This window comes from Neolamprologus brichardi, unplaced genomic scaffold (assembly GCF_056152115.1).
Source record: "Neolamprologus brichardi isolate AB-2024 unplaced genomic scaffold, ASM5615211v1 NODE_ptg000031l+_length_7269946_cov_1, whole genome shotgun sequence".
Lineage (NCBI taxonomy): Eukaryota > Metazoa > Chordata > Actinopteri > Cichliformes > Cichlidae > Neolamprologus > Neolamprologus brichardi.
The window spans coordinates 1,537,941-1,563,252 of NW_028270136.1; the positions used below are offsets into that span (position 1 = coordinate 1,537,941).

Here is a 25,312-nt window from a genome sequence, read left to right on the forward strand (position 1 = left end):
GATGTGTCTTGGTTGTTCTTTTACCTTTCGGTCCAAAATATTAAGACTATTACAGAAAAGGCTCTTATTGTTTTGATTTAATATTCATAAAGAGTCAAGTATATGCTCAGAACTTGTTTGGTAATATGAAGTTTATTTTTCTTTTATATTCAGTATGTACATGACAGAGCTGGTACTCTTTGCCGTTCCTCACATTAGATACACTAGGGCATAGGTGTCAAACTAATTGCATTTGGCCCGCAAAGCCATACAAAATTACTATTAGAGCTGGCCTGCCGGTATTATACAGTGCATGTACTGCTAATACTACAATTCCCAGAATGCTCTGTTGGTGTTTTGGCGCATCAGTCACACAGGACCCATTAGCGCCCTCTCCTCTGTTGACCATAGTCATAGCAACAATGCATATACTGCCTATACCAAAATCGCAAAAAGAAAGGCAGCAAACAGGAGCTTTCTGGACAGGTGGGAGAATATGATGAAAATTTGATAAAGTGAAAAAATTTAATTCAGAAGGCTGCAAATACAATTTTTATTCAAGAAATGAATTCCACTGATGTGTTATTTAATTGGAATTTTGATTTTGTGTGTGTGCAATATTAAGTTATATATGTTTAGTATTAAGCTTTGCTTGTTCCATATTCAGTTTTTCAGCAAAACTTGTTTGAGTCCAGAAAAAAAAGATTCCTTGTAATATTATTTCTCAATGAATAATAATGTTAGCCCGCGACTGTGATCCAGTTTTGAATTTTGGCCCACTGTGTATTTGAGTTTGACACCCGTGCACTAGGGCCAACAAAGATATTGTTGTTAACAAAAATGTCAAGACTACAGCTGTGGGGAAAAGTCAAAACTTTGAACCTGACTGGAGAATTTAAATCAAAACAAACTAACTCGTGAGGGGTGAATTTTACAGCCGGCATGAGGATGGGATAGAAACCACACAAAATTAATAAAGCGGAATACACTTCAAAATGGGTTTTTACAGTGTCTAGCTGTCACCACCTAACCGTGAATGAAATCTTCCCCTAGTGGACTTCTTTATAGGAGTGTGGCATTAATAGAGTTTTGAATATACAGTGGAGGTGACCTGTGAATTGGCATGTATGTGTACACCATCCTTTTTCAGTTAGTGTATAAATGTGCTTTCCTGCTCGGCCATTTTCAGTTCTGTCTGCTGTACTTGGACATCCCTGGCACCTCACTGCTTGGCAGATGGGAGCCACACTACCATCTGCATAGAGCAGGTTTCCTCTGTCATAGATGCCTTCATCATGCCCATGTTGCAAAGTCAATCAGTCTGAGGTACAAAGAAAAGAAAAACATTGCATTTTCCTGCACTTCACAGTGACAGTATGTCTGCATACAGTTTCAGTTGTCCTTTCAAAGGTACAGATAATACTGTGTATATGCACGTTCAGCTGTGGTCATGTAGCCTGTGTACCTGCAGGTTTAGTAAAAGAAGTTGAAGTGTTAATGCAAGAGGTTAGTGACACAATGGACATAAAATACCTGACGAATAAGCAGACAGTGCAAAGCTATCAAGCTGTAGAATGCACAGTTGTGGTCAGAAGTTTACATACTTGATATTTTGAGCCTTAATTTCTTTGAATTGTTCTTTTCCCTGGTATAATGATTGCAGGGCATACATCTTTAATGTTTTAAAAAATATTTAGTACACAACTTTGAATTTAGTTTTTTTCTCTTATCCACACGGGGTCAAAATTATATATATACAGGCTAAAATATATACACACATTCACTTTTATCTCTCAGCTTCAAGGGCTATTCTCGTTATCAATCATAATTGACTTTCTCTTTACCAGCATAGAGGACGTTATGACAACAATCATTGAATTGACAAATATGCAGAACAACTGGAAAGTCTAAGAAAGGAGAATTACAGAGTTACACAACTTGGGAAGGTGTCTTGGAGCCATTTATAAACATCTGCAGATTCCAAGATCATCAGTTTGAACAATTTTGTGTAAGTACAAGTTGTTTGGATGTGTCATCACCGCCAAGTTCTAGAAGAAGACCCTATCCTGCACTCAGGTGACAAAATTGATTAGGATATTCAGGAACAACCAAGGCTCAAGTCTGCCTGAGTCTTGGAAACTGCTATAATGTCAGTGTCACTGTACAGTAGGACAGGTTTTGGATCACTGGAGTTTGGAGGCTTTAAAACCTCTGCAAATATACCGACTATCGAGTATGGTGGTGGCAGTATGCTCTCAGGCTGTTTTGCTGGATACAACAGAATGTTCCAACAGGAGGGTAATGCTAAACATGGATCAAAAGTGGTTTTGGACTGGATAAAGCAGACAAAGCTTCTAGAATGGCTTTGCTAATGGCTAATAACAACTAATAAACAACAGTTCATCATTACTTTAAGATATGAAAGTCATTCAGTTTGGGAAACCTGAAGTTTAAGAGACTCTTTCTGCTGCAAGGATGGGTTAGAGAAACCACAGCTCATCAAACAGCATTGTTCTAGAAATGCCCCTTTACGTCTAAATTAGTTTAAAATTGGGAGGTACAACTTTTTTTGATAGTTATAAAGCCTTCAATTAAACCAATGAAGCCAATTTAACTATCAGCTACTTTAAGTTTACCTACTGGTTTATAAAATGGTTTTGATTGGATACTCATATGTCTATTCTTGGTAATGGGCTTCTTAAGAGTTTTGTTCCCACATACTAGTGCAACACATAGGTTAGTACTGCTGCCGCAGAGGTGTAGAAATAAGAAAAGTGTATTTAAATTTTTTTATCCAATCTCATGTAAAAGGAAATTTTAATGCTATTTTTTCTTTTTCATAAACAACCAAATCTCAGCATACTTAAAATGTGTGGCACAGTTGGTCTACTCTGGACTGGTTTAGGATGGTGTCATTCTAGTATTACTACTGTGTGTCAGAAATGCTGTGTCATCCATGGCAACTCAAGTTTTCTTCAAGATATTTTCAGTGTCTTTTCAAGTTTTGCTAGATGGACATTATTCTCCATTAACACAGCATACAGTCTGCTCTGAACTTCCTGGACAATCATCTATTTTTCAGGAGAATGGCCCATGCATCTGAGATGGCTTGAAATGAGTAGGAGCACAGAGTTTAAGAGAACACAGCCACCAAAAGCATTTGTGGGAACTACTTGAAGATATTTGTAAAATCTGTAGGTCTTCATGACTTCTTAATAGTGAAATTTAACAGTTTGATGTCTTCAGCAGTGTTCAACAATACAGTAAGACAAGAAAATCCATTAAATGAGCATGTGTTTACAGTAGAATTTCTTTGGCTGTGCCGTATCTCAAAAAAAATTCCTGGTCTTTACATCTGAAAAAAAGCTTACATTTACTGTATTTGATCAAAAGGCTAGCGTGTCAATTCTTCAGTCATTTTGTATGACTGCAGTTCAGTTTTGAATAAAGTAATGGACTGAGTAAGATAGGATATTAACCACTTCCTTGGGCATTTGTTTCAAGCTGTCTCCAAGTTGTGTATTCTATTTTCTTGTTTGGGTTTCTACTGTCAATATGACTTCTTCCCCAATAGTCTTGCCAACCAGCTCCATTTCCACACTTGACACTAAACATCTCTTTGATTATTTTACAGTTTCACTTTTATTCCACCAATGCCAAACAGAGGCAGCGTAGTGGGGTTTTTTGTTTTTAAATATACAGTAGAGCTTACCCAATGCTGTAGTGGAAAAAGAGTTTAAATTTCCAGGGAGCCACCTTCACTACAAGTCAGAATTTTGGCCAAGCTATGTGAAGTTCCCATTGTGTGGACTTAAGATGTGCCATTTCCCAGAAAGAAATGGGAACCAATTTGTTTTATTTCCCAACAAGTTAACTTTAGATCTTGAATTCAGGTAGAAGAACCGACCCATATGGAAAAGAAATAGTAAAAGCTTATATGATTTACTCATGAAAGTGGCCACTTTCTCATTACTTTCACATATTGTTTTAGGAAGTATCCAAAACATACAAGTTTCATTATATAATTTTTCAAGGGATCTTATATCTGTTTTCACTCTTGTATGCTTTTCAAGACAGACACAAGACAGATACAAACTTTATAAGATTTATATATATCTTTTCCATATGGGGAAGCTGTTCTATTTGGATAATTAAGCTAGATTCTGAACAATACATTTTATGTGGTGCTCTGAAAGTTGAAGTTTAGCAGACTCATGAGTTGATTTGTACCTCAAGAGTGATTCTGCCTCTGATAAATTTATCTAACAAATTAAAATTCAAGGTATTATGTCCAGTCTGGGAATAAATGGCCTCCCTCCCTTCCCTTTGTTGTCCTTGTCGCTGGGGGCCTCAGTGCGGGTGCTCTGTGTTGGGCTGGGCTGTGGGCGCTCTTCACAGGTGGCATGGGGGTGGGTGTGCCATGTCCCATCTCGGTAGGTGCAGTAGCATACTGTTCGCTCGTCAATGTTCACACGCTCCCCTGCTGGGATCACCCTGTTCCCAGCAAAACAGTTGGGACCTATAACGACAGTTAACATTTTATTGTCGATTCCATCATCAAACAGTGAACGAGTTCATAGAGCGTATCCTTCCTCTGTAGTCGAGGTTATCGCTTGTGAAACATGCCGGCTGTCTTTCTAATGGGACCGCACCGTTAGTCTCATTGTTTTCAAGTAGGGTTTACTTTTAAAAATAATCATAAACCTAAAGAATAAATTACTCCATTCTTGCATATTTTAACTCTCAGATCTGTAATTACAGACAAATCTGGCTGTAGGTTATTATAGGGCTTTAACCCCAATTTGATATGGGGGTCCAGTCCCAAGCTACAACCCACCAACCACCCACCTCAGCACTGTCAGTATTAGCTGTATGCTTGATGCTTTGTGAATTATTCAGTTAAAAAAATATTATCATGGCTTGCTAGTGTGCTCAAAACAAACAAGCACACAGTGCACTTTTAAACCCAGTGAAATATTTTTTTTCCATTGCAACACAGGTCTAAATATAGTTTTATTTTATTTTATATTACCTGTTAAAATTATTGTTTTTCCTGGTTCATTTAAATTATGTCAATTTTCTTGCATACAGCAGTTTTACTGTTGATTTACTATTTTAGTTTAAGAAGTCTCTCTTCCCAAAAGATAAATGAATGCCCTCTAATATCTCTCAGGTCTATATGATATTAAAACAACAACAAAATCGCAGTTACAAATTATGTGGGGTAGTAATTACTGACTAAATAATGCAAACAGCCTGCCTTTGATTTGCATTCCTCATTCACAGATGGGGTTCCTTTATTTGGCGGCTACCTGAGAAACAATTACCAACCCCAACCAGAAGGAGCACAGGAAGTACAGTTCATCTAGTGCCAGATCTGATGGCATCCAATAAAGCACAGCTGACATAAGGGACTTTGGCAGTAGTAAGGAAAGAAAGAAATAAATTTAAAAAAACAGTGACGCAACAAACTGAACCATCTGTCCCGCTGTCTGTGCAGAACTGAAGCAGTAAAAATAGAAGGTTCAACTTAACTGCAACTGCCTTTAGACACCAAGAGCAAGGCAACAGCAAAGCATGTTTATGTGCATGTTCCTGTTGGGGTTTTTTTTACCTTTTAACTGCTTTCCATGTCCAATTTATTCTGTAATTAAGGCAACATATAAAAGCAAAGTTAATATACCCGCTGCTACAAAAGAGCTCAAACTCCCACACACACACACTGATGCACCAGTGTTTCAAAGCCACTTTAATGCCAGTAGCAATGAAAGTCTGAGTGACATAACGGGAATGACTGTATAAGCTGCAGGGTGTGTGAGGTGACATAACCAGTGCAGCTTCTGAAAGCGCCAGGGTGAACACACTGACAATGACCGCTCTTACTACAGTGCACACTGGGATCAACAGCTTAAGTGTGTGTGTGTGTGTGTGTGTGTGTGTGTGTGTGTGTGTGTGTGTGCGTGCGTGCGCATGAGGATAAAGTCAGTGAGATGGGATATAACAGCACAGAGGAGAGTGGATGTACACATAGATGAAACAAATGACAGCTGGGAATGGGGAAAACATTCAGACAGCAACATTTTAAACAGAACTGTTATGAAAAAATGTCTTTCCAAAAGCACTGATAAGCTGTATAAAAACATGCACTGAATTTGTAAGTCATTTAATGTCCATTTTTAATTACAACTTCAATTCAATTCAATTTTCTTTATATAGCGCCAAATCACAACAACAGTTGCCTCAAGGTGCTTTATATTGTAAGGTAGACCGTACAATAATAGATACAGAGGAAAAACCCATAAACTTGCAAATGTTCTTGCATTACCCAACCTCACCCCAACCCAGGGGATGATGATACCTCCACCCGACCTGATGTCCTGGGTCCCCCTTGCTGTAGCATTTATGTTGTACGTCATGAGTCTTGTGATAGTTGTGATAGCAGTTGCTTCTTCCAGATGTTGGACTACTGAGCTACTAGTTGTTTTGATGTTAGTCTAGTTGTTGGGTGTAGAAGAATCCATATTTCTCGTCATGTAATTCCTTCCGCTGCTATTGCAGCACAGTGTAGTAGCATGCCAACAGCTCCCTATTCTCATTCCTCGTCTTCTTATGCTTTGTTGTTTCAGTAGCCCACTTCTCATCAATGTGCCCTAGTTCCTTAACATCTGATACAGACTTTGTTAATGCAGGCAACGTCCAGGTATGGATTTTGTGGGCTATGTGTCTCTTGCTCATATTTCTGATGCTCATATTACCTCACAAAAAAAAATGTCCCTACGCGACCTGTAGACAGCCTTTATCCTTCAAGCTTGGGTTCTCTATCCACTACCATGGGCCTGAGCGCCTGAGGGTCCTGCGCATAGTGGTTCCATTTACCATTTTTTTAGCTACTGGGTAGAGCTACATCTATCACTACAGCCATCTTTCTCTGCTTGTCCACCACTACTATGTCAAGTAGGTTAGCCACCACCAGTTTGTCTGTCTATATCTGCAAGTCTCACAGGATCTTAGCTCATCATTCTCAAACACCCTAAATTCATTTTGACTTTGGGACTTCCAGGCCATAATTAGCACACATATTACTGTATACTATGCTGGCAATTTGGTTATGGTGTTCCATGCCCTTCCTGCTAGCATCTTGCACCCTGCTCTTATGTACTGGATTGTCTCTGGATCTTTGCACAGCCTGCGCCTGGGAACTTGCCTTGTGTGATAGACCCCACCCTCTATGGCTTCGTCCAGCCACTGGTAAGGTTTCTTGATGCGAGTCACTTCTTCTGTAGTAATCCTACAAGTACTAGGGTACAAGATCAAGGATATATGTAGATATAGATCCTTGTGGACAAGAAAGCTGGAAGCCAAAATCAGGGTAGCACAGAAGGATTTTCATTTTTTTAACTGAGACATGATCCATGCCTACCTCTGAAGAAGCTAACGGCACTCCACAGATGATAGGAAGCACAAAGGAGGCGGCTAAGAGCAGGTACTCATCTAGACTGGCCAACAAAGGGTAGAACAATCCTGATCATGAAGGATCCTCACAAGGGCACGGCATTATGAAATTACTGGCCAATTGCCTGCCTCTCCCACACATGGCAGCTCCTCTCAACATTGTAGCTACCAAGCTGAGTAGGTGCTTTAGTCAGTATGTAACCACAGTTCAGAAAGGCATTGGAAAAAACACCAGAGGGCCAAAGAACCAACTTCTTATTAATAGAGCAGTAGACCAGGACTCTAAGACCAGGCAGACAACCTGAGCAACCTGGATTGACTACACGAATGCCTGAAACGAGGTCATTTTGGACCATGCTTTGTGCACTGGTATGCAGTCATGTTGGAACTATTCCTACATAGTTGGGAGCTTGAAACTGTCAAATACATCTTGGTATGATGAAGCATTAAAAGTTCCTTTTAATAGAAATAAGTAGTTGAGCCCAACTCCATAATACCCCTCCACCAAACTTTACACTTAGAATAATGCAGTCAGACAAGTACCATTCCCCTGGCAAAATCTCTGCTCGTCCATCAGATTGCCAGTTGGAGAAATGACAAATTTGAATGCAATAATAAATCAGGCAAATATCTGGCAAACCTACTTAAGCAAAATAAAGAAAAAACAACAATTACAGTTATCAAAGACTTAGCAGGGAAACCATTTCGTAATCTTAAAGATATAAATAATGTTTTTAGGACGTTTGACATGAATCTGTACACTTCTGACCATGACTCAAATATGGAAGATATTCACAAATTTCTTAGTGCTATAGATCTGGCTCATTTAACACAAGACCAAGTTAGGATGTTGGATAAACCTATAGCTCTAGAAGAACTATTCTGTACTCTTAATCAAATCCCCAATAATAAGGCACCTGGCCCAGATGGATTCCCTGCTGGGTCCTACAAACATTTTTGGCCAACCTTGTTCCCACTATTTATAAGAATGACAGATAAATTTATGATTACCTCTAGAATTCCTCCTACCATGAATACTATTGTTAAAACCAAATAAAGATCTCACTCAGTCAACTAGTTATACACTTTCTCTGGTAATTAAAGACATTACAAATATAAGCAAGGTCCTAGCATCCTGCTTTGAGAAAGTAATTCCAGCACTTATCCATCCTGACCAGACAGGTTTCATCAAAGGCATTCATCTATAAACACTCATAAACTATTTAACTTAATGCTTTCACAGTATCAAAAAAGTAACACTCTAATTGTATCACTCGATACATAAAAAGTATTTTACAAAGTCAACTGTAAATTCCTGTTTGCAATATTTGAGAAATTTGGATTCAGAGAATCATTTCTCAATAGGATAAGAGCATTTTACACATTGGTTGACTCCCTCTGATTAGGTCTGGGGGCAGCCCAAAACTCCATGGTCCCAACTCCAAAATGCTTCCCCAAAGGAAAAGAAGTAGAGGGCAGGGGTTTGGGATGTAGATGGGGTCATCCAATAGCCGGACGTACCAATCATTCAACACCCACCTTGCTTCTAGTCCCCCCAATACTTGTGTATTAATGTGAGCAAGTGGTCTGAGAATAATAATGACTTGACAAGCGCCATAAAAAAAAAGGGGGGGGGGGGGGGGGGGGGAGAGAGAGAGAGAGAGAGAAAGGAAAAAGGAAGATGGAAGGAGCGAAAGAAGAAGGGGGTGGATGACTATGAGTTATTTCTTATTCTGAATTCATCAATTTGGATGAGTGAGTGAATAGTTTTACTGACTCCTCACTCCATTGAGGGTCATTGATGCTCAGACTGGTGATTGGGGCACACCCCAGTTGTGTCATGGAGATCAGGCTCAAATTTTCAGATAATTTCCAGTCTGGAAAGTTTCCCATCCAGATGATGTGCAGTAATTGAGTTTTTCTTCTTTAAAATGAACAATAGAAAGTTCCTACCAGCTATTTGATACTATATAATACTGATATACGCTTTATGGGCAACAATATCTCAATAAATAAATGCCATTTATTAAACCTGCTTGGCAGAATTGGGTACCTTTGAGTGCGTTAGGTCCCCGGGAATACCGAAATATATTACAACAGTACTAATCAAGGGAGAACATCATTACGAACAAAATGAATGACAAAGTCATAATAATTTGGAATGATTAAAAAAAACCCACCTATGATAAATGACAGCAAATATCTTTCTGGGTCTGCATGGACCCAAGTCAGTAGGATGAGGGTTAAGAGAAGATCCTGTAACTGCAGTTTGAGGGAAAATCTAAAATTTTATAATTTCTTTTATGAAATTTAAAAAGCATTAGCATTAAAAAAAAGTTTAGTTTGTTTATATATGCTGTCAATTTCAGTTCTTTTAAGAAAATGAGAATGAGCAAAATACCACTGGTCAATCGGCTAAGAAAACTGCAATCTATAACTGAGAACACAGAGCATTACAAATGGCTTTATACAACTCTTGCTATCGTCCATTCCTTAATAACAATTTAAGCTTCGTTTTAATGATTACATTTACTACAGAGAGCAAAAGAAGCGATCTGAACAGTTTTGGTAAGTACTAGGGGAGCACCAATCCAATATTTGGATCAGATATTGACCCGATCCTGGCTCAAAAAAGTAAATCAGCTGTTGGTGACAATGGGCCAATCAATGGGGCTGTCTATTTGCCTATTTGCTGTCTATCTGGTTGGTATTGGGAGACCTAATGGAGAAAGCTTACTGCAAATTATCAGTTTTGGCATATCTGAAGATATTTCATAATCATTACACCAACACCCTTTGTATTTACAAAGGTTTTTGATTTAACTACAAACTGTGGTCAAGCTCAGATTTGGAGTCACTTTTACTGTCATTATGTTTGGTAAGAGAGACATTATATAAGGTAGAAGGCCAAAGGCTGCTGATTTTGTGTAACACTCGATGGGAAGCTTAAATTGCACTTATACATAACATTATGAACACAATCTGCCCACTGAAACTAGTGTCAACTGTGAAACTTCTGAATGCATTTTAATATACGATCACTTGCCAAACAGGAAGTCTTAGCGTGTTTTCTAAAGACTTTTTGTGTTACGAATAAATCCATATTTGTTTCTTTTTGTTTGCAAGAAGGGGATTTAAATTTTCATGATATTCTCCCAGTTTACATGATTATGCAACATAATGTATGCAAAGCTGATACTGAAGCAGATCTTTATGAGGCAAAGAGAAAGAAACACTTTGAACCTGAGTGACTCTCACCGGTCTTACATATGGGGCAGCAGTGGTTGGGTTCGTAGGTGGGGTTAACGCAGTGTGGGGCTGGGCACTCTGAAATGCTGCAGTACACCTCTCTGTTGGGCTCACAGCGACATCGCTCACACCTTGACAGCTGAAACACACAGGTAGCGTGAACATCATTATTACATGTTAACATTTGGATAGTCTGCATGGTCTCAAAATAAAGATGCGTAACAATGGTAGGGTTAGAGTTGCTTTTTCTTTAACATTCTGGTGCCTTCAGAATGTTTAAAAAAGGCATCCTTTTTTTAAAGTGGTAGTGCTCTGGGCAACAAACCCATCCTGGAAACATCCTGCCCTCTATCAACAGTTTAATGCTTCTGTAATAGGGTGGTGTGTTAGTACGGGGGATCATTTCTTTGCACACTTTGGATTTCCCAGTACCAGCCCAGTATTATTTAAATGCCAGCACCTATCTGAATATTGTTCCTGACCAATGTCCATCACCTTGAGACTACAGTCTACACATCTCCCTACACATTACATGTCACAAAGCTCACACCACTCAAATGGTTTCTTGAACATTAAAAAAGGTTCAGTGTACTCAAATGGCTTCCATATTCACCAGCACTCTGTCCAATAAAGCACCTTTGTGATGTGGTGGAACAGGAGATTGGCATCCTGGATAAGCAGCTTTTAAATGTTATCATGTCAGTCTAGACCAAAACAACTGAGGAATGTCGCCTTGTTGAGTCAATGCCAAAAGTAGTTAAGGCAGCTCTGAAGGCCAAAGGGGATCAAACCCAATATTAGCAAGTAGTAACAATTGAGTGTATATCTAAAACGGATTTATGGAATTTATTGTAGGTTACTTCATTAGCTTATTCATGTAAGCCTCCAAACAATCATAAATTGGGCCAAACAACCTGCAACAGCAGGAAGGGTCTGGGTTTGAATTTGGTTGTCTGAGGAGTTTACAGAAGTTAGAGATAATGAATCACTGCAACAAGGAAAATCTTTTTTCTAGACATTTACTCAATGACCTGAAAATTAAGAATTTAACATTTCACCTTTCATCCCAAAGTTATTCAAGCATGTTGCAAACTTGCTGTTTTTTGTTTTGTTTTTCCCCCCTCTGGTTTTAGATGAGTTGATAATTTCACATTACATGATTATGTATTACCAATGAAAAATGTATCAGTGACATGATGACATATAGTATTACTGCATGCATTAAAACTATTCTGGCAAAAACAGCTGTGTTCTGTAAAATAAGGCATATAAGGACTGTGTATTTAAAGTTTGCACATTCTGAACTACTTTGAATAAGTGTTGTGAGACAACAAAACAAAACAAAACCAAAAATCCCCCCCAAACCCTGTAAACCTTTATTTTCTTCCTGTAAACGTGTTGCTTATTTCTTTGGAACACTTCTAGAAAACATCACAGTGACACGGCGAGGATGCTATACAAAACATTCTATGCTTTACATGTGTCATGCAGCTGCAAGAAGAGGAGAAAATACACTATTTTACTGAGCGGCAAAAAAGCAAACAATAATTTATGAACTTTATTATAAGTAGGTGATGGAAAAACATCTGGATTGAGAGAGGATCTCTACTAGCATGGAACACATCAACAGGGTTGTAATATTATGAACTTGTGGCTGGGACATGGATTGGAGGAGTTATTCGGAAGTTTGGCTCTTTCTCACCCTGAACTCCTCCAGCAGCCTGTATGTTTTGCCTCCGTAGACACAGACTCTGGCCATAGCCTCGCACACCGGGCAGCACGCTTTATACCTGATCCGCGTGCACCGGGGGTGGATGCGAGGACACTTGGGTCGGACGCATACTGGGCCGTCGATGGTGCATGTGCATGGACACGACGTAGGGCTCGGGTAGTAAACCTCTCCGATGCTGTACACGAAGCCGTGGTCGTCGATACACCACTTCCCCCTGTAGTCGCCGAACTCGTAGTCCAAGTCGGTTTTGGAGTATTCCGCAGCAACCGCCACGCGCGCCGGACCGTGCGGCAGCGGAAGGAGTAGCAGGATCAGCACGAGCAGGACTGAGAAATAGCGGTTTGCCATGGCGAACAGGTTACCTGACAGTAAACCGTGTGCGCGATTACTAAGGGGCTTCTCTAACCGAACTTCTCCTCCTACTATCAGGAGCGCCTGTGACGCGCATATATGCGCGTCACCCTGGAGCGTCACTGAAATTACCCGAGGACAGCAGGCGGCTCCCCGAGCCCATAATTTCTGCCAAATCCGGAGGTAACGTTAGGATATTAAAGCGCAGGGAAGGGCAAATGTTTGATCATAGCTTAGTTTCATAATAACACATTTTTAAGGGTCAAAATGTTGTAAGAAAAAAGGGGAAAAAAGGGAGGAAAGAGCAAAGCTGAACAAAAGTTATAGATATGTGCAAGGTGTTATCTGGGAGAAAAGTCAAGGGGGCGCGGTTGTTTAAATATTTTATGTTGTTTTTATTCATGTTTAAGGAATAATGAATGATTTTCAACTAAACAAAGTTGGAACCGAAACATATTACCACTATATTTACATAAAAATTGTATTCTCTTTTTCTTTAAATTCATTATTTATACAACAGCCATAGTTTCATGTTTGCTCATTTGCTCTTGTCACCAAATAAGATTAAATGCCATTTTAACTTCCTACGATTGCCTTTTACATTGCTCCAGAGGTTCCAACTTTAACATGTCAGACAAATAAATGAATAATTAAATACTACTGGAATTTCTGAAAATAAATCCTTCATTTTGTAACAGACAGCGGATGGAAACCATGAACAGAAACAGCATTTGTATATGATAACAAAATCGTATTCCATCGCATTAACATCAATATTAACATTGTATGGCAAATCTTTTGTTTTTTTTTCAGTCCTTTGTTTATTTTTTAGGAATGAAGTATTGCATAAAATGTGTACATGTGTAACTGTTTTTAAGCTAAGTAATGTCATGGATTGTGCTGCTTTCATTACCTTTAGATGTAATGTCTGTTTAACATGTTACATTTAACCTAAAACTATGTGAAAAAGTACTCTTTGTGTCTGTCCCTAACCAAGCATAATCGATATTACTCAAATCAAACGTTTAGTTGTTTGTTTATTTTTTTTGCTAAACTTAGTTTTTGTAACTTGATCTAGCAAAATAGTTTCCATGCTTTAATGAAACCACAATAGCCAGCGATGTGTGGTATCTGTGTTGCACTCAGCAGTGATGCAAGGTTGTACCTGGTTGTGGAACCAATTGAGTGATTCTTAGGACACTGTCATGTCCCATGATCCACTCCACAGGAGATTTTCCACTGGACCAATTGAATCCAAATAAATAATAAATATATACTTCTATTTCCCAGTGATTTGGGTGCGACTTTGCGGAGCGAGTCATAAGATAAAATCCCTCATCTGTCGGTGCAAAAAGGCCATAACGAAACATAACATAACAACCCTTTTTCACTGAAAAGACCTGTGATTGGCCAATGACCCCCTCAATGTGTAGACAACCTGATAACAGAGCCTAGAGGTGGTGCACGAGTATAGTTCTTCTTCGGATCACTTCTTTTCTGTTTTGTAAGTTTGGGTTATTCGGGTGATTTTTAACACCATGACAAGGAAAATCTGAAAGAAGATGTGGCTGCTCGTCAGTCTGGGAATGGTTGTATAGCAAGGGCATTTCCAAACAAACTAAAGTCAGTTATTCTACAGTGAGAAAGGTTATTCACAAGTGGGGGAAAAAACGTTGACTTTCTTCACAGGAGTGGACATTCCTGCAAAATCACTTCACGGTCCACCTGTGCAATGCTCAGATAAAATGCAAAACAAAACAACAAACAAAAACAGCTTCATCTTTAACTCTACAGGCCTCAGTTAACATTTTAAATGTTAAGGTTCATGACAGTACATTTGGAAAATAACTTAACAAGTATTACTTGTTTGGAAAGGCTACCAAAGCTCTCAAAAATCAACACATCATACCAAAGTCTAAAATATCTCAAGAGCAGATGAAAAACAAAATTCACTGACATCTATCAGTCTGGGAATGGTTATAAAGTCATTCCTAAGGCTTTGAGAAAACAGCAAACCACAGTGAGAGCAATTATCCATAAATGAAAAAAAACTTGGATTAGTGGTGAAGCCTCCCAGGTTTGGCCCACCTACCACAATTACTCCAGGAGAGGGTTAGGCTGGACTGGTGCCAGCTGAATACCTCCAGATCAACACCAGTAAAACCAAGGAGCTGGTGGTAGACTTCCGCAGGCACAAATAGCATCCAAGGTATGGACATTGAGGCTGTGGACAGCTACAGGTACCTTGGTGTTTATCTGAACGATAAACTGGACTGGACTCACAATTCAGATGCCCTCTACAGGAAAGTGCAGAGCAGAACCTGCTGACTCATCCAGGAGGTCACAAAAATCCAGAACAATATCTGAACAACTGCAGGCCTCACTCGCCCCAATTGAGGTCAGTAATGATTCAACATGGTTCAACAAACAGCTTTAAAATGCTGAACTGAGACAATTTTGCACTGAAAAATTCCATCACAGAGATGAGAATGAGTAATTGCAGTTCTTGCTGTCATGAGAAAGACTCATGAAAGCCACCATTCCTATTACAGGAATGGTGGCAAGGCCATTGGACAGTTACTTTTTCATATAGCAAATGTTTAGATAGCTTCGATAGATGGATAAGTCATATAGAAAATTACTACTTCTTTTGTACTGTACCTGACCAAGACCCATGCTTCCTAGGTATGGCCCCAATAGGGGGCCCTGATTACCCACTTTAAGACACAAAGTATCTAAGATTGGAAGTTTTTGAATTATGATTATTCTGGCCTCTTCCAGGAGATCAGTTAGCTTTGGAAGACCCTGCCAGGGCCTATTTACATGAACATCACAGCTAAAAGAACTTTAGCTAAACTAAACCAAATTGAGGCAGCAATATTTTGAACATCAGCCTCACCAGAAGATAAGGGATCTGACAAGCTGAATAAGAAGTCCTATTAAACTTGGTTGGCAGAAAGTTCTATGGAAACAATATTTGTGGATATAGAAACAATGTTTACCTTTTCAAAGGGCTAACATTTCAGAGCACATCTTAATATCTCAAGAACAGAAAAACACTAAAACATAAGATCACAAATAACTTTACACTACAGGCCACATTCATATCCACATTCATTCACTTGCCACCTTCGTTCATCTTTACCTGTCCTACAGGATGTCCTGGCTCTGATTCTACTTCTCTCCTGGTCCCTCATTTCCTTCTTTGCTTGTTGGTGTGGGTGTGTCTGGGTTTTGCTGTGACACCAGGCCGCCATGGGGCCAGCCACACCTGAGAAGTAATCAGACTCACCTGCAGCTGATCAGCCTCATCGAGAGAGCTAATGACGGCCTTTGTTGTTTCCAGGAGAATTGTGGAAAGAGGGGAACATGTAGTATATCGACACCAAAGGAGCAGAAATACTCACCACGGACACTGGGAGAAGTCACAGCACGGGAGCAGGGAACAAGCACCCTAAGAGAGCACGCACTGGGGATTATTTGCATTTTGTCATTTGTTCACTCTAAATAAACGCACTGTATTCTACATAGGAAGTCCTCGTTTCGGTCCCCCCTTTGCCAGCCTAACCTCCCTTTTGCCTCTCTTCCATAGTTCATTTGATTGGTACACAGTGCATGTTTGTTGGGTTAAAAGTCAAAGGAGATGAGCAAAATTTGTATCACAGTTGAATAAAAATGCCAGAGTCTTGGGAATTACTTCAGTGATTTTAATGCAACAAGTTTGGTTCAACTGCACCAGCGGAGACAGTATGGGGAGTTGACAACGATGGCTGTAGGTAAATGAACATAACAGACAATTTGCATAATGGTTTACTTGTTACAGCCACAGGATAAGCATGCACAACCTACTGGATACAATATAGCTATGCTCCTAAGCAGGAGGACAACATAGAACTACCACCTATGAATTTATATTGCCATATGAACATGTGTTCCTAAATATTACTCAAAGGGATAAAGTAAGTTCATGAAATCCAAAAAATAAAATGAATCTTAGGCAACATCTGAGTCTACTCTCCTGACTGTCAGTAAATATGAAAGACATTCTAAGTCCTTTGGATACAGAGTTAAATATGTATTCTAACTTATTCTCACACATAACGTCAATAATGTCAGCAGCTGGTTGGTGGACTATAATTTCTGTCTTTAAGTCATCAGCATTACAGCATAAGCAGAATATGAAAGACTAACAACATTTAAGATGGTCAAATTGTTATGCATCCACAACACCACTTTTATTCCTTCTGTAGGGCCAGGTGTTAAATCCTGTATTTGGTTGTGTGCATCATCCTTGACAGCTTACAAACCGTTTCCTAAAATATTTTCTGGTTAAAAACAAATGTACTTGGCTGCTTATATTTATTTTTATCAATACATCTTTATTTCAAAAAGGTGTTGAAGCAGATTTTCAGTGTCTTTTCTCTCTGTCCTTATTCTCCTCCATTTTTCTCCATCTGTTAATTTTCTTCCCAACTTCTCTTTTTCCTTTTCTTTTATCTTTCCCATTCCCTGGTCATGTCTGTTCTGATTGTAATAACTCTAAATAATAATAATAATAATAATAAAATTTCTTTAAAAAACCTAATAAACTATGACAATCAAGTGGACCAGTATAGGATTTAGGACACGGCCCCCTGGAGTCTAGATGGTGGTGGTGGTGAAGATGAAGACTGAGGTTTGAATAGAGTTCTGTCTGAGGTGTCTGAGGTGGAGATGGGGAGGACGCAGGCTGCACAAAAAAAGAACGACGGAGAGCTGAGATTTAAAGCATGCAAAGCAGAGGCTAATTGGCTCAAAGCAAAAGGGTGAAAAGATGATTGGACTAAAGTAATAATGTCAGTATTGAGATTGACAGCGTGAGAAAGCAGTAGACATGTAAACAGAAAAGCAGCTGAACACCCAAGAAAGCAGGCAGATGAGTGATGACTGATCTTACTTATTGAATTTATGCATAAGCTTCATTGCTAAAGTAAAAACTTGTACCTTACTGTAAGAATATTAACCTAACCAATTAAACATATGTCCTGAATAGGAGAATTCAGTAATCAAATGTGGATAATGAAATGTTTTATTTGACCCCACAGTTTGCCTCTTTCACTTCCTCCTCTTCTTCACCATGCTTCTTCCCATCAGGCTGCTTCACCCATTGCAGTTTGAAGTCTCCACTCAGGCCATGCTCTGTCAGTCTCTGTCTGAACTGTGAAACATAAATGCTTCATTAATATCCTGTTAAATCTTTAAATATCTCTGATTAATGAGACTTGTCTGTGGGAAAACGTTTTAATAAATCATTTACCTACAAGTAAAGAAAGAGCTTCATCACTTGATGAACATGTAATTATAATGATGACGTTTAAATATCACTTTCTACACATTAACAAAACTGTACTTTAAGTACATTTTCAGTAAACAATGTTTGTTCTTCAATATTTTAGTTGTCTTCTATAAAAAGATTATTACTAAACTCAGTTTTGTATTTTTAGCAGTATGATTTTATTTTTCAAATACTGGACTTTTCAAATTAGCTTTATTGTGCAGTTTGCTAGATCTATGAATAAAAAAAGTGACGAAATGAAGAAAATGTGTAAAATATGTTGCCTTCCTCAACGCACACCACAACTGGAGGCAAATCCCCTGTGCCGTGCATAGGTGTGGTTTCCCCTTAGAGGTTCACGAACGGTTTCCACCTCTATTCTGATCTTTTTTATGGTGAGGTGTTAACTGGTATCTATTTCCCACTTACTATTCATGTCTTTATGCTCAGTCAAAATAAGCCAGTGTTAAAGGCTCTGACTAGCTTCACATCCATGAGGCAGTCTTCAACATCGGCTGCAGACTCACCCACCCCCACTGCTGCTGTTCCACCTCTGACACCTCAGACACTTCACACCTCCTCTACTCACCCTGCTCACTCCTCTCCACCCCCAACAACAGCATCCAAAACACACTCAACACAAGGCTCCAGCCTGTCTTTCTCAACCACCCAGGTTAGGAGGGAAATGAGGAGGTTTAAAGCCAGGAAGTTAGTGGGTCCAGATGGTATCAGCTCAAGGGTTGTCAGGTCCTGCACAGACCAACTGTGTTGGGTGATGGAGTCCATCTTCAACTTGAACTGGGAGCACTGTGAGAATCATGTTCTTTGATTTCTCCAGTGCCTTCAACACCGTTCTGCCCACAGTCCTGAAGGACAAGCTGGAGAACTCAGGTGTGGACCATCACCTCACTACCTGGATTTTGGACTACCTCACCGACCGACCACAGTATGTGAGAACTCAGGGCTTTGTGTCGGACAGGGTCGTCTGCAGCACGGGGGCCCCACAGGGAACGGTTCTGGCTCCTCTTCACCATCTACACTGCAGACTTCTCCCACAACTCCACCCAGTGCTTCCTGCAGAAGTTCTCTGACGACTCTGCAATAGTCGGCCTCATCACTGAAGGGGACGACAAGGAGTACAGAGATCTGACCCTAGACTTTGTGGACTGGTGCCAGCTGAACTACCTCCAAATCAACACTAATAAAACCAAGGAGCTAGTGGTAGACTTCCGCAGGCACAAATAACATCCAAGGTATGGACATTGAGGCTGTGGACGGCTACAGGTACCTTGGTGTTCATCTGAACAATAAACTGGACTGGACTCACAATTCAGACGCCCTCTACAGGAAAGTGCAGAGCAGGCTGTACCTGCTGGGGAGACTCAGGTCGTTTGGAGTGGAGGGCCCACTCCTGAAGACCTTCTATGACTCTGTGGTGGCCTCAGCCATCTTTTACGGTGTAGTCTGCTGGGGCGGCAGCATCTCTGCCGGGGATAGGAAGAGACTGAACAGGCTGTTCAGAAGGGCCAGCTCTGTTCTAGGATGCCCTCTGGACCCAGTGGAGGTGGTGAGTGACAGGAGAATGGTGGATAAGCTGTCATCCCTGTTGGACAACATCTCCCACTCCATGCAGGAGACTCTGACAGCACTGAGCAGCTCCTTCAGTGGCTGCGACACCCACGGTGTGGGACGGAGAGATTTCGCAGGTCTTTCCTCCCCACTGCTGTCAGACTCCACAACAAAGACTTTGCAGCTGATCAAACACACAAACCCACACATGTGCAATAACACTAAGTGCAATACTCTTTTTCTGACAAGTTGTATTTTTACACAGTTGTATATAGCATTTGTATTCTATTTTTATCCTATTGTATATATTGTTTTATTTTACTCTATTGTATATAGTATTTTATTCTATTCTATTCTGTACAGTTGTGTACAGCATCTTATTCTTATTCTATTCCAGTGTTCTCTAATTTTTGCTATATAACTTTGCACTGTCCACTTTCTGCTGTAACAAAACAAATTTCCCACATGTGGGACAAATAAAGATTATCTTATCTTATCTTATCTTATCTAGTCAGAGCCTATGTTTGGTGTTCCAAGTGGTGGTGCAAACTGAGTACTGGAGTAATGTTTATGTCTTCTGTGTGACTTGGTGTCAAGTACATGCACTCTCATCCTAAAGTCTCAAGAAGACCTTAAGCATTTCACTTAGATGTTGAAGATTGCAATGCAGTATGCACTGAACTGTCTCTGGTCCTTGTTGCCACTTGCAATACAGGAAGTGGCCCCAGATTTCAGTTTTTGGGCACATATTTTGGGCTCTGCTAACTGTGTTAAATTGAAAAATGCTGAGGCACCTGATAACATTTTGAATTATCATTATTTTTATTACTATATTCATCTATTTAGTTTTGCTGTCAGTCTTATTTTTGATATCACATACCTCTTATAAAGACTTTCTTTGAGTAAAACGTTTATTTTTTTCATTATAGGTAAATATTATTTGAAACTCGGCTATGACCTTTTCCAAGATTTCCTCCTCCAGGTCCTCCATTTCCACAGAGGGGTCAGTTTTCTTCAGCTTAATCTTCAGCACCTTCCTCTCCCTGAGTGCTGAGTTTATAAAAAAAGAATGAGGGAAAAAAAATGCTGTGATGTAACGATCTTCTGAGACTAAAGAAAATATCAGAATATATTAAAAATACAGTAAAATCAGAACTCACCAGTATAGCAGACAAAGTACCAGTGTGCACTGCAAACATAGTTGTCCCACTTGCCTTCAAATATAGTCCCACATGCATCTGTGGCTTTCTTGGATGGTTTATCAGGAGCCCAGTTGTTTAATAACTGTGCAGTTCCATCCGACCACTTCCAGGAATTCCTGTATAGTCCAATCCACGTGTAGGAACTCACTGTTGCCTTTTTCAGCTCTTCATTCTCAGATTGGTTTCTCACACTGGCAAGGTCATTGTGGTTCTTTCTGCAGTAGCTCTGAGCATCCTCCCAGTTATTATTCATATTCACAAATATGAAGCGTGATGTGTCTGAACACATTTGAGCAAAGAAACATAAGTAAGGGTCTAACTTCACTGCTCAGCCAAAGAATGCAAATGAGCTATACATCTGTGTTACTTATTCATCACCTCCATTTGAGATTACAATGATAGTCATGATAATAATCAGGACACTGATATACAGTATGCATATTGTATTTAATTACTTTTATTGTAGCAGAAGAATGGCAGTTGGCTGTTGCATTCTACATCTGCCCATTTCCCATTTTTAAGCATTGCTGCACAAACTTTATGGTGTCCTAAACCATTGGGTTCCCCGTCATTCCACATCCTGAACTCAGTCTCCCCTTTACCATAGTAATTCTGGTTTTCCAGAGACCACTTCCATGCTTCAGTGTCAGGTATAAGTCCAATCCACACATTAGAAACATTAGAAAGCCCTTTTGTGAGGTTCCTCAGTTTGGCCAAGTCTTGCTCATTATGTACAGTGGCTAGGTCAGTATACTTGTTCCTGCAGTATTCCTGAGCTCCGGCCCAGTTTTTTGCATATTCAACAAGGTTGTAAAGATGAGGAAAACAGCCAGGTAAGTAAAACAGTCCTGTGGAAATGATATGCGCGCGCACACACACACACACACACACACACACACACACACACACACACACACACATACATATATGTATACATAATTTATTTTTTTACTTTGGTGCCTTTAGTAGCAAAAACAGCTAAAATGGGTGACATGTCAGAGTGCAGTCAAATCACTGACCACAAATGTGCGCTTCGAGGCATTTGAAAACAAACTCAATTTATAATTTGTGGTCAACAAATCATAGACAAATGCGCACATTTTGTTTTCTTTGTTCAATTAAAACAATGAAAATAAATGAAGTGGAAATAAATAATTCAAACTGACCTGACAGGACCATCATCATAACTGTAGTCTCTTTCATGATGCAGTGTTAGACACACTGTTCCGGTATGTTATTTTCTGTGGGGGAAGTAAAAATATATACTGTAACAGTACCGCACTGAAACTCATAGCTTAGTAAAGGGTCTACTATGTATTGTAGATCGATCAAAAACTTGATTTGTGAAATAGTAACTATAGCTGGGAAATAATAAAGAAAGCAAAACATTTGTCCAGATTGTAGTGCCAGGAAATGGAAATTGAAGTTCAGTTCAGAAAATGTATTGTCAGTGACAGGTTTAGTTGGATGTGTGTAAAAATCAGTGCATAGAATAAACACAAATAAAACATATCAAAGCTAATGTGAATACAAAAAAAGACAATATGAAAATGATGTGTTGCAATGTTGTGATAATGTCTGAATAAAAGCAGAAAAAGAACCATAAAATTTAACATTCAGGACGTGGCTCTGGCATTATAAATCTATTTGAATACATTATGAATATAGTAATTGTAAAAACCTTGGTGGATATGTTCATCTTCTCTTTTGTGGTTCCACTCACAGCAGTGGACTAGCGCTGGGTATCGATTTGATTTCTATAACTGATTCGGTTCTGAATGACAAGGTCCCAATTTAATTGGATTAATTTTGACTCAGACAGTCAGAAATATTCTAATTCTGATCATTTATCAGTACATATCCATATTTTTAAATCTAAAACAAAGCTGACACTTGTGAGACTCAGAGGTGCAAGCATCACAGCAGATGCCGTTGTGTCAGAGTAACTGAAGTAAAGGATAAAACACGGAAAAATATAAAGGAAATTTTCTGGCCTGGCTTTTTATAGCAGATAACCACCTTAAAAATATTCTGCAGTAGATCAAAAACTGAAGAAAACCATGAATCAACATATGAACATTACCTGATGCCGCTGAAGTGACGCAGAGCAAAGTTAGAGAGGTTTTATTAGAAACACGGCTAAGCGTTTTGCAATTTGGCAGAATTTGTAGAAGTTTACATTTCTTCAGTGCTGAACAGCAGAAATTAGGCTTTCTTGTCTGCAGTGATGCGGATGCTGCACCGGTATGTTTCAGTTTCAAGTTTTATTGTCGTGTACAGATAAATAGTGTAGCCACATTTATCCATAATGAAAAGTTTTGGCTCGTGCTCCTCAGCCTTACATGAGCATATAGAGAGTGTGCACTTTATTAAGAAGAAAATAACAGAATTTAGCAGTAGTAATAATAATATTAATAACAATGAAAAGGAGAAAAACAAAGTAATAATATTAGAGAATTAAGACAAGGTGGTATTTACAAGTTTGCGCAAGACTATTTACAGGTTTAAATGGCATTTGTTGAAGTGACAGTGTGCAAAGTCCTGTAATTGTAGCGAGTATGTAGTTGTGTGTAGGGAATGTCAGCAGTTCAAAAGTCTGATGGCTTGTGGGTAACTGTCTCTGTGTCTGGTACTGTGGGTCTGGATGCTCCTGAACCACCTGCTGGACGGCAGGAGTGTGAAAGGTCTGTGGCTGGGGTGGCTGGGATCAGAGAGGATCCGCTGCGTCTTCCTCATGCAGCGATGTCTGTAGAGATCCTGCATGGCTGGCAGTTCAGTCCTGGTGATGCGCTGTGCTGATCTCACCACCCTCTGCAGAGCTTTACGGTCCAGAGCATTACAGCTGCCGTACCAGATGGTGATGCAGCCAGTCAGAATACTCTCAATGGTGCATCGATAGAAGTTTGTAAGTATTCTGAGGTTCATGCTGAATCTTCTCAGCCGCTGTCTTGCTGCTTTTGTTAGCACATCAACATGGTGTGACCAGCTCAGAGCCTCGCTGATGTTGATGCCCAGGAATCTGAAGCAGCTGACGCTCTCCACCTCTGCTCCTTCGATGTGGATGGAGGTGTGGCCTCCTTTCTGCAGTCTCCTGTAATCCACGATGAGCTCCTTGATTTTGCTGACGTTAAGCAGCAGGTTGTTGTCGCAGCACCATGATGTCAGGACTCTTACGTCTGCCCTGTATGCCGCCTTATCTCCATCAGAAATGCAGCCGATGATGGTAGTGTCGTCTGCAAATTTGATGATGGTGTTGGACAATGTTCCCTCTAATTTTTCATGTGTCTGAGCGAACACACAAACTCCCTGAGCGGTCCCTTGGACCACTGTGAGCAACAGCAGACGTGTGCACTGTGGTCACGCCAGCATCAAATCCATCCAAGTTACATGGTTTATCAAATCAAATTACAGCATTTACATTTATGTTAGACTACTTTTAATTAACTGCTTTAGCCCACTTACAATGAAAATCTTGTTCATGATCTGTGTAGTATGTTAACACTATTGGAAGGAAAAATAACTTGAACTCCAATTTTGAAAACACAACTTTCTCTTTTTTATTTTTATTTTTTATAAAGCTCTGACTTGTATTATGAGTCTGTGGTCTGGGAGAGAGTCTGTAACTCTCTGTCTGCAAAATACAGTATATAACGACCAATGTTGGGCAATTAATTATATAGTTACTTCTTCAAAAAAGTAACTGAGTTATGCAAACAACAAAGGTTTTTGCAGCTGTTTACCTAAAAATGCAGCCAAGGCGTTTTTTTAAATAAACATTTCAAACTATTTACAGAACAATCAGCTGTTGTGCATCAAATCGGATGCCACACAAATTATTTGTGCCACTCCAAAAACTCATTTCTGTCCACATTGAGATAAAGGAGAACAACAGCCTAATACCTGCAGGCCTGACAACAGGAGATGTATCACTGCTGTAACACCTGTAACATTCAGCAGCATGTTCTGACACACACAAAAAAAACTATTGACTACACTACTCACTAACTACACAAGATTTGCGCTAAACGTCGCAAATGTCTCACATCTCAAAACACTGCTGTCACTCCAAAACTTCCCCCTTCCTAAACAACTAAATGCCATGTTGCCATATCATTTTTTGATTGGTCGACATGGTACATTTTTGGGGGGATTTTGGTTTTGTTTTGCTCACAGGCGGAGAGTGTTTTCCAGCATTTTCCTTATGAAACGCTGTTTGTACCGTTTCTTTACGCAGTAAATATAAACAACGATAGTATTCAGGAAGAAAACCAAACATTGCATATATTTTTATCATAACTCCAGTTTTACGTGGCCTATCAACACAATTTAAAAACTGGTATAAAGTCCACACTTTTTCCGTCAATTGTCCCGTCTGTCGTGCTCACATCTCCAATGGTTGTACACGTTGTCATTAACATGGCTTCACGCCACATCAGCCGCTTTGCTAGCCAAAACATCGGTGTC

At 39.6% G+C, this 25,312-nt stretch overlaps 2 protein-coding genes across 3 annotated transcripts; both read right to left on the reverse strand.

Moving 5' to 3' along the window:
• Positions 1–3,657: 3,657 nt before the first annotated feature.
• si:dkey-283b1.7 (von Willebrand factor C domain-containing protein 2-like) lies at positions 3,658–12,820 on the reverse strand. 2 transcript variants are annotated; one of them, XM_087837256.1, is made up of 3 exons: positions 12,383–12,820; positions 10,699–10,819; positions 3,658–4,498 (listed from the first exon to the last, which is right to left on the reverse strand). In XM_087837256.1, exons 1-3 carry the CDS (start codon positions 12,758–12,760, stop codon positions 4,257–4,259), a joined length of 741 nt encoding a protein of 246 aa, XP_087693382.1. In that variant the 5' UTR covers positions 12,761–12,820; the 3' UTR covers positions 3,658–4,256. The 2 variants fall into 2 exon arrangements, with proteins under 2 accessions (XP_087693382.1, XP_006806269.2); XM_006806206.2 differs by having other exon boundaries at positions 10,690–10,819.
• Positions 12,821–17,831: 5,011 nt separating this feature from the next.
• LOC118455465 (putative C-type lectin domain family 20 member A) lies at positions 17,832–22,051 on the reverse strand. The gene is made up of 5 exons (XM_087837339.1): positions 22,015–22,051; positions 21,304–21,696; positions 20,807–21,127; positions 20,605–20,696; positions 17,832–17,960 (listed from the first exon to the last, which is right to left on the reverse strand). The coding sequence occupies exons 1-5, from the start codon at positions 22,049–22,051 to the stop codon at positions 17,832–17,834; spliced, it is 972 nt and encodes a 323-aa protein (XP_087693465.1).
• Between the last annotated feature and the right edge of the window lie 3,261 nt (positions 22,052–25,312).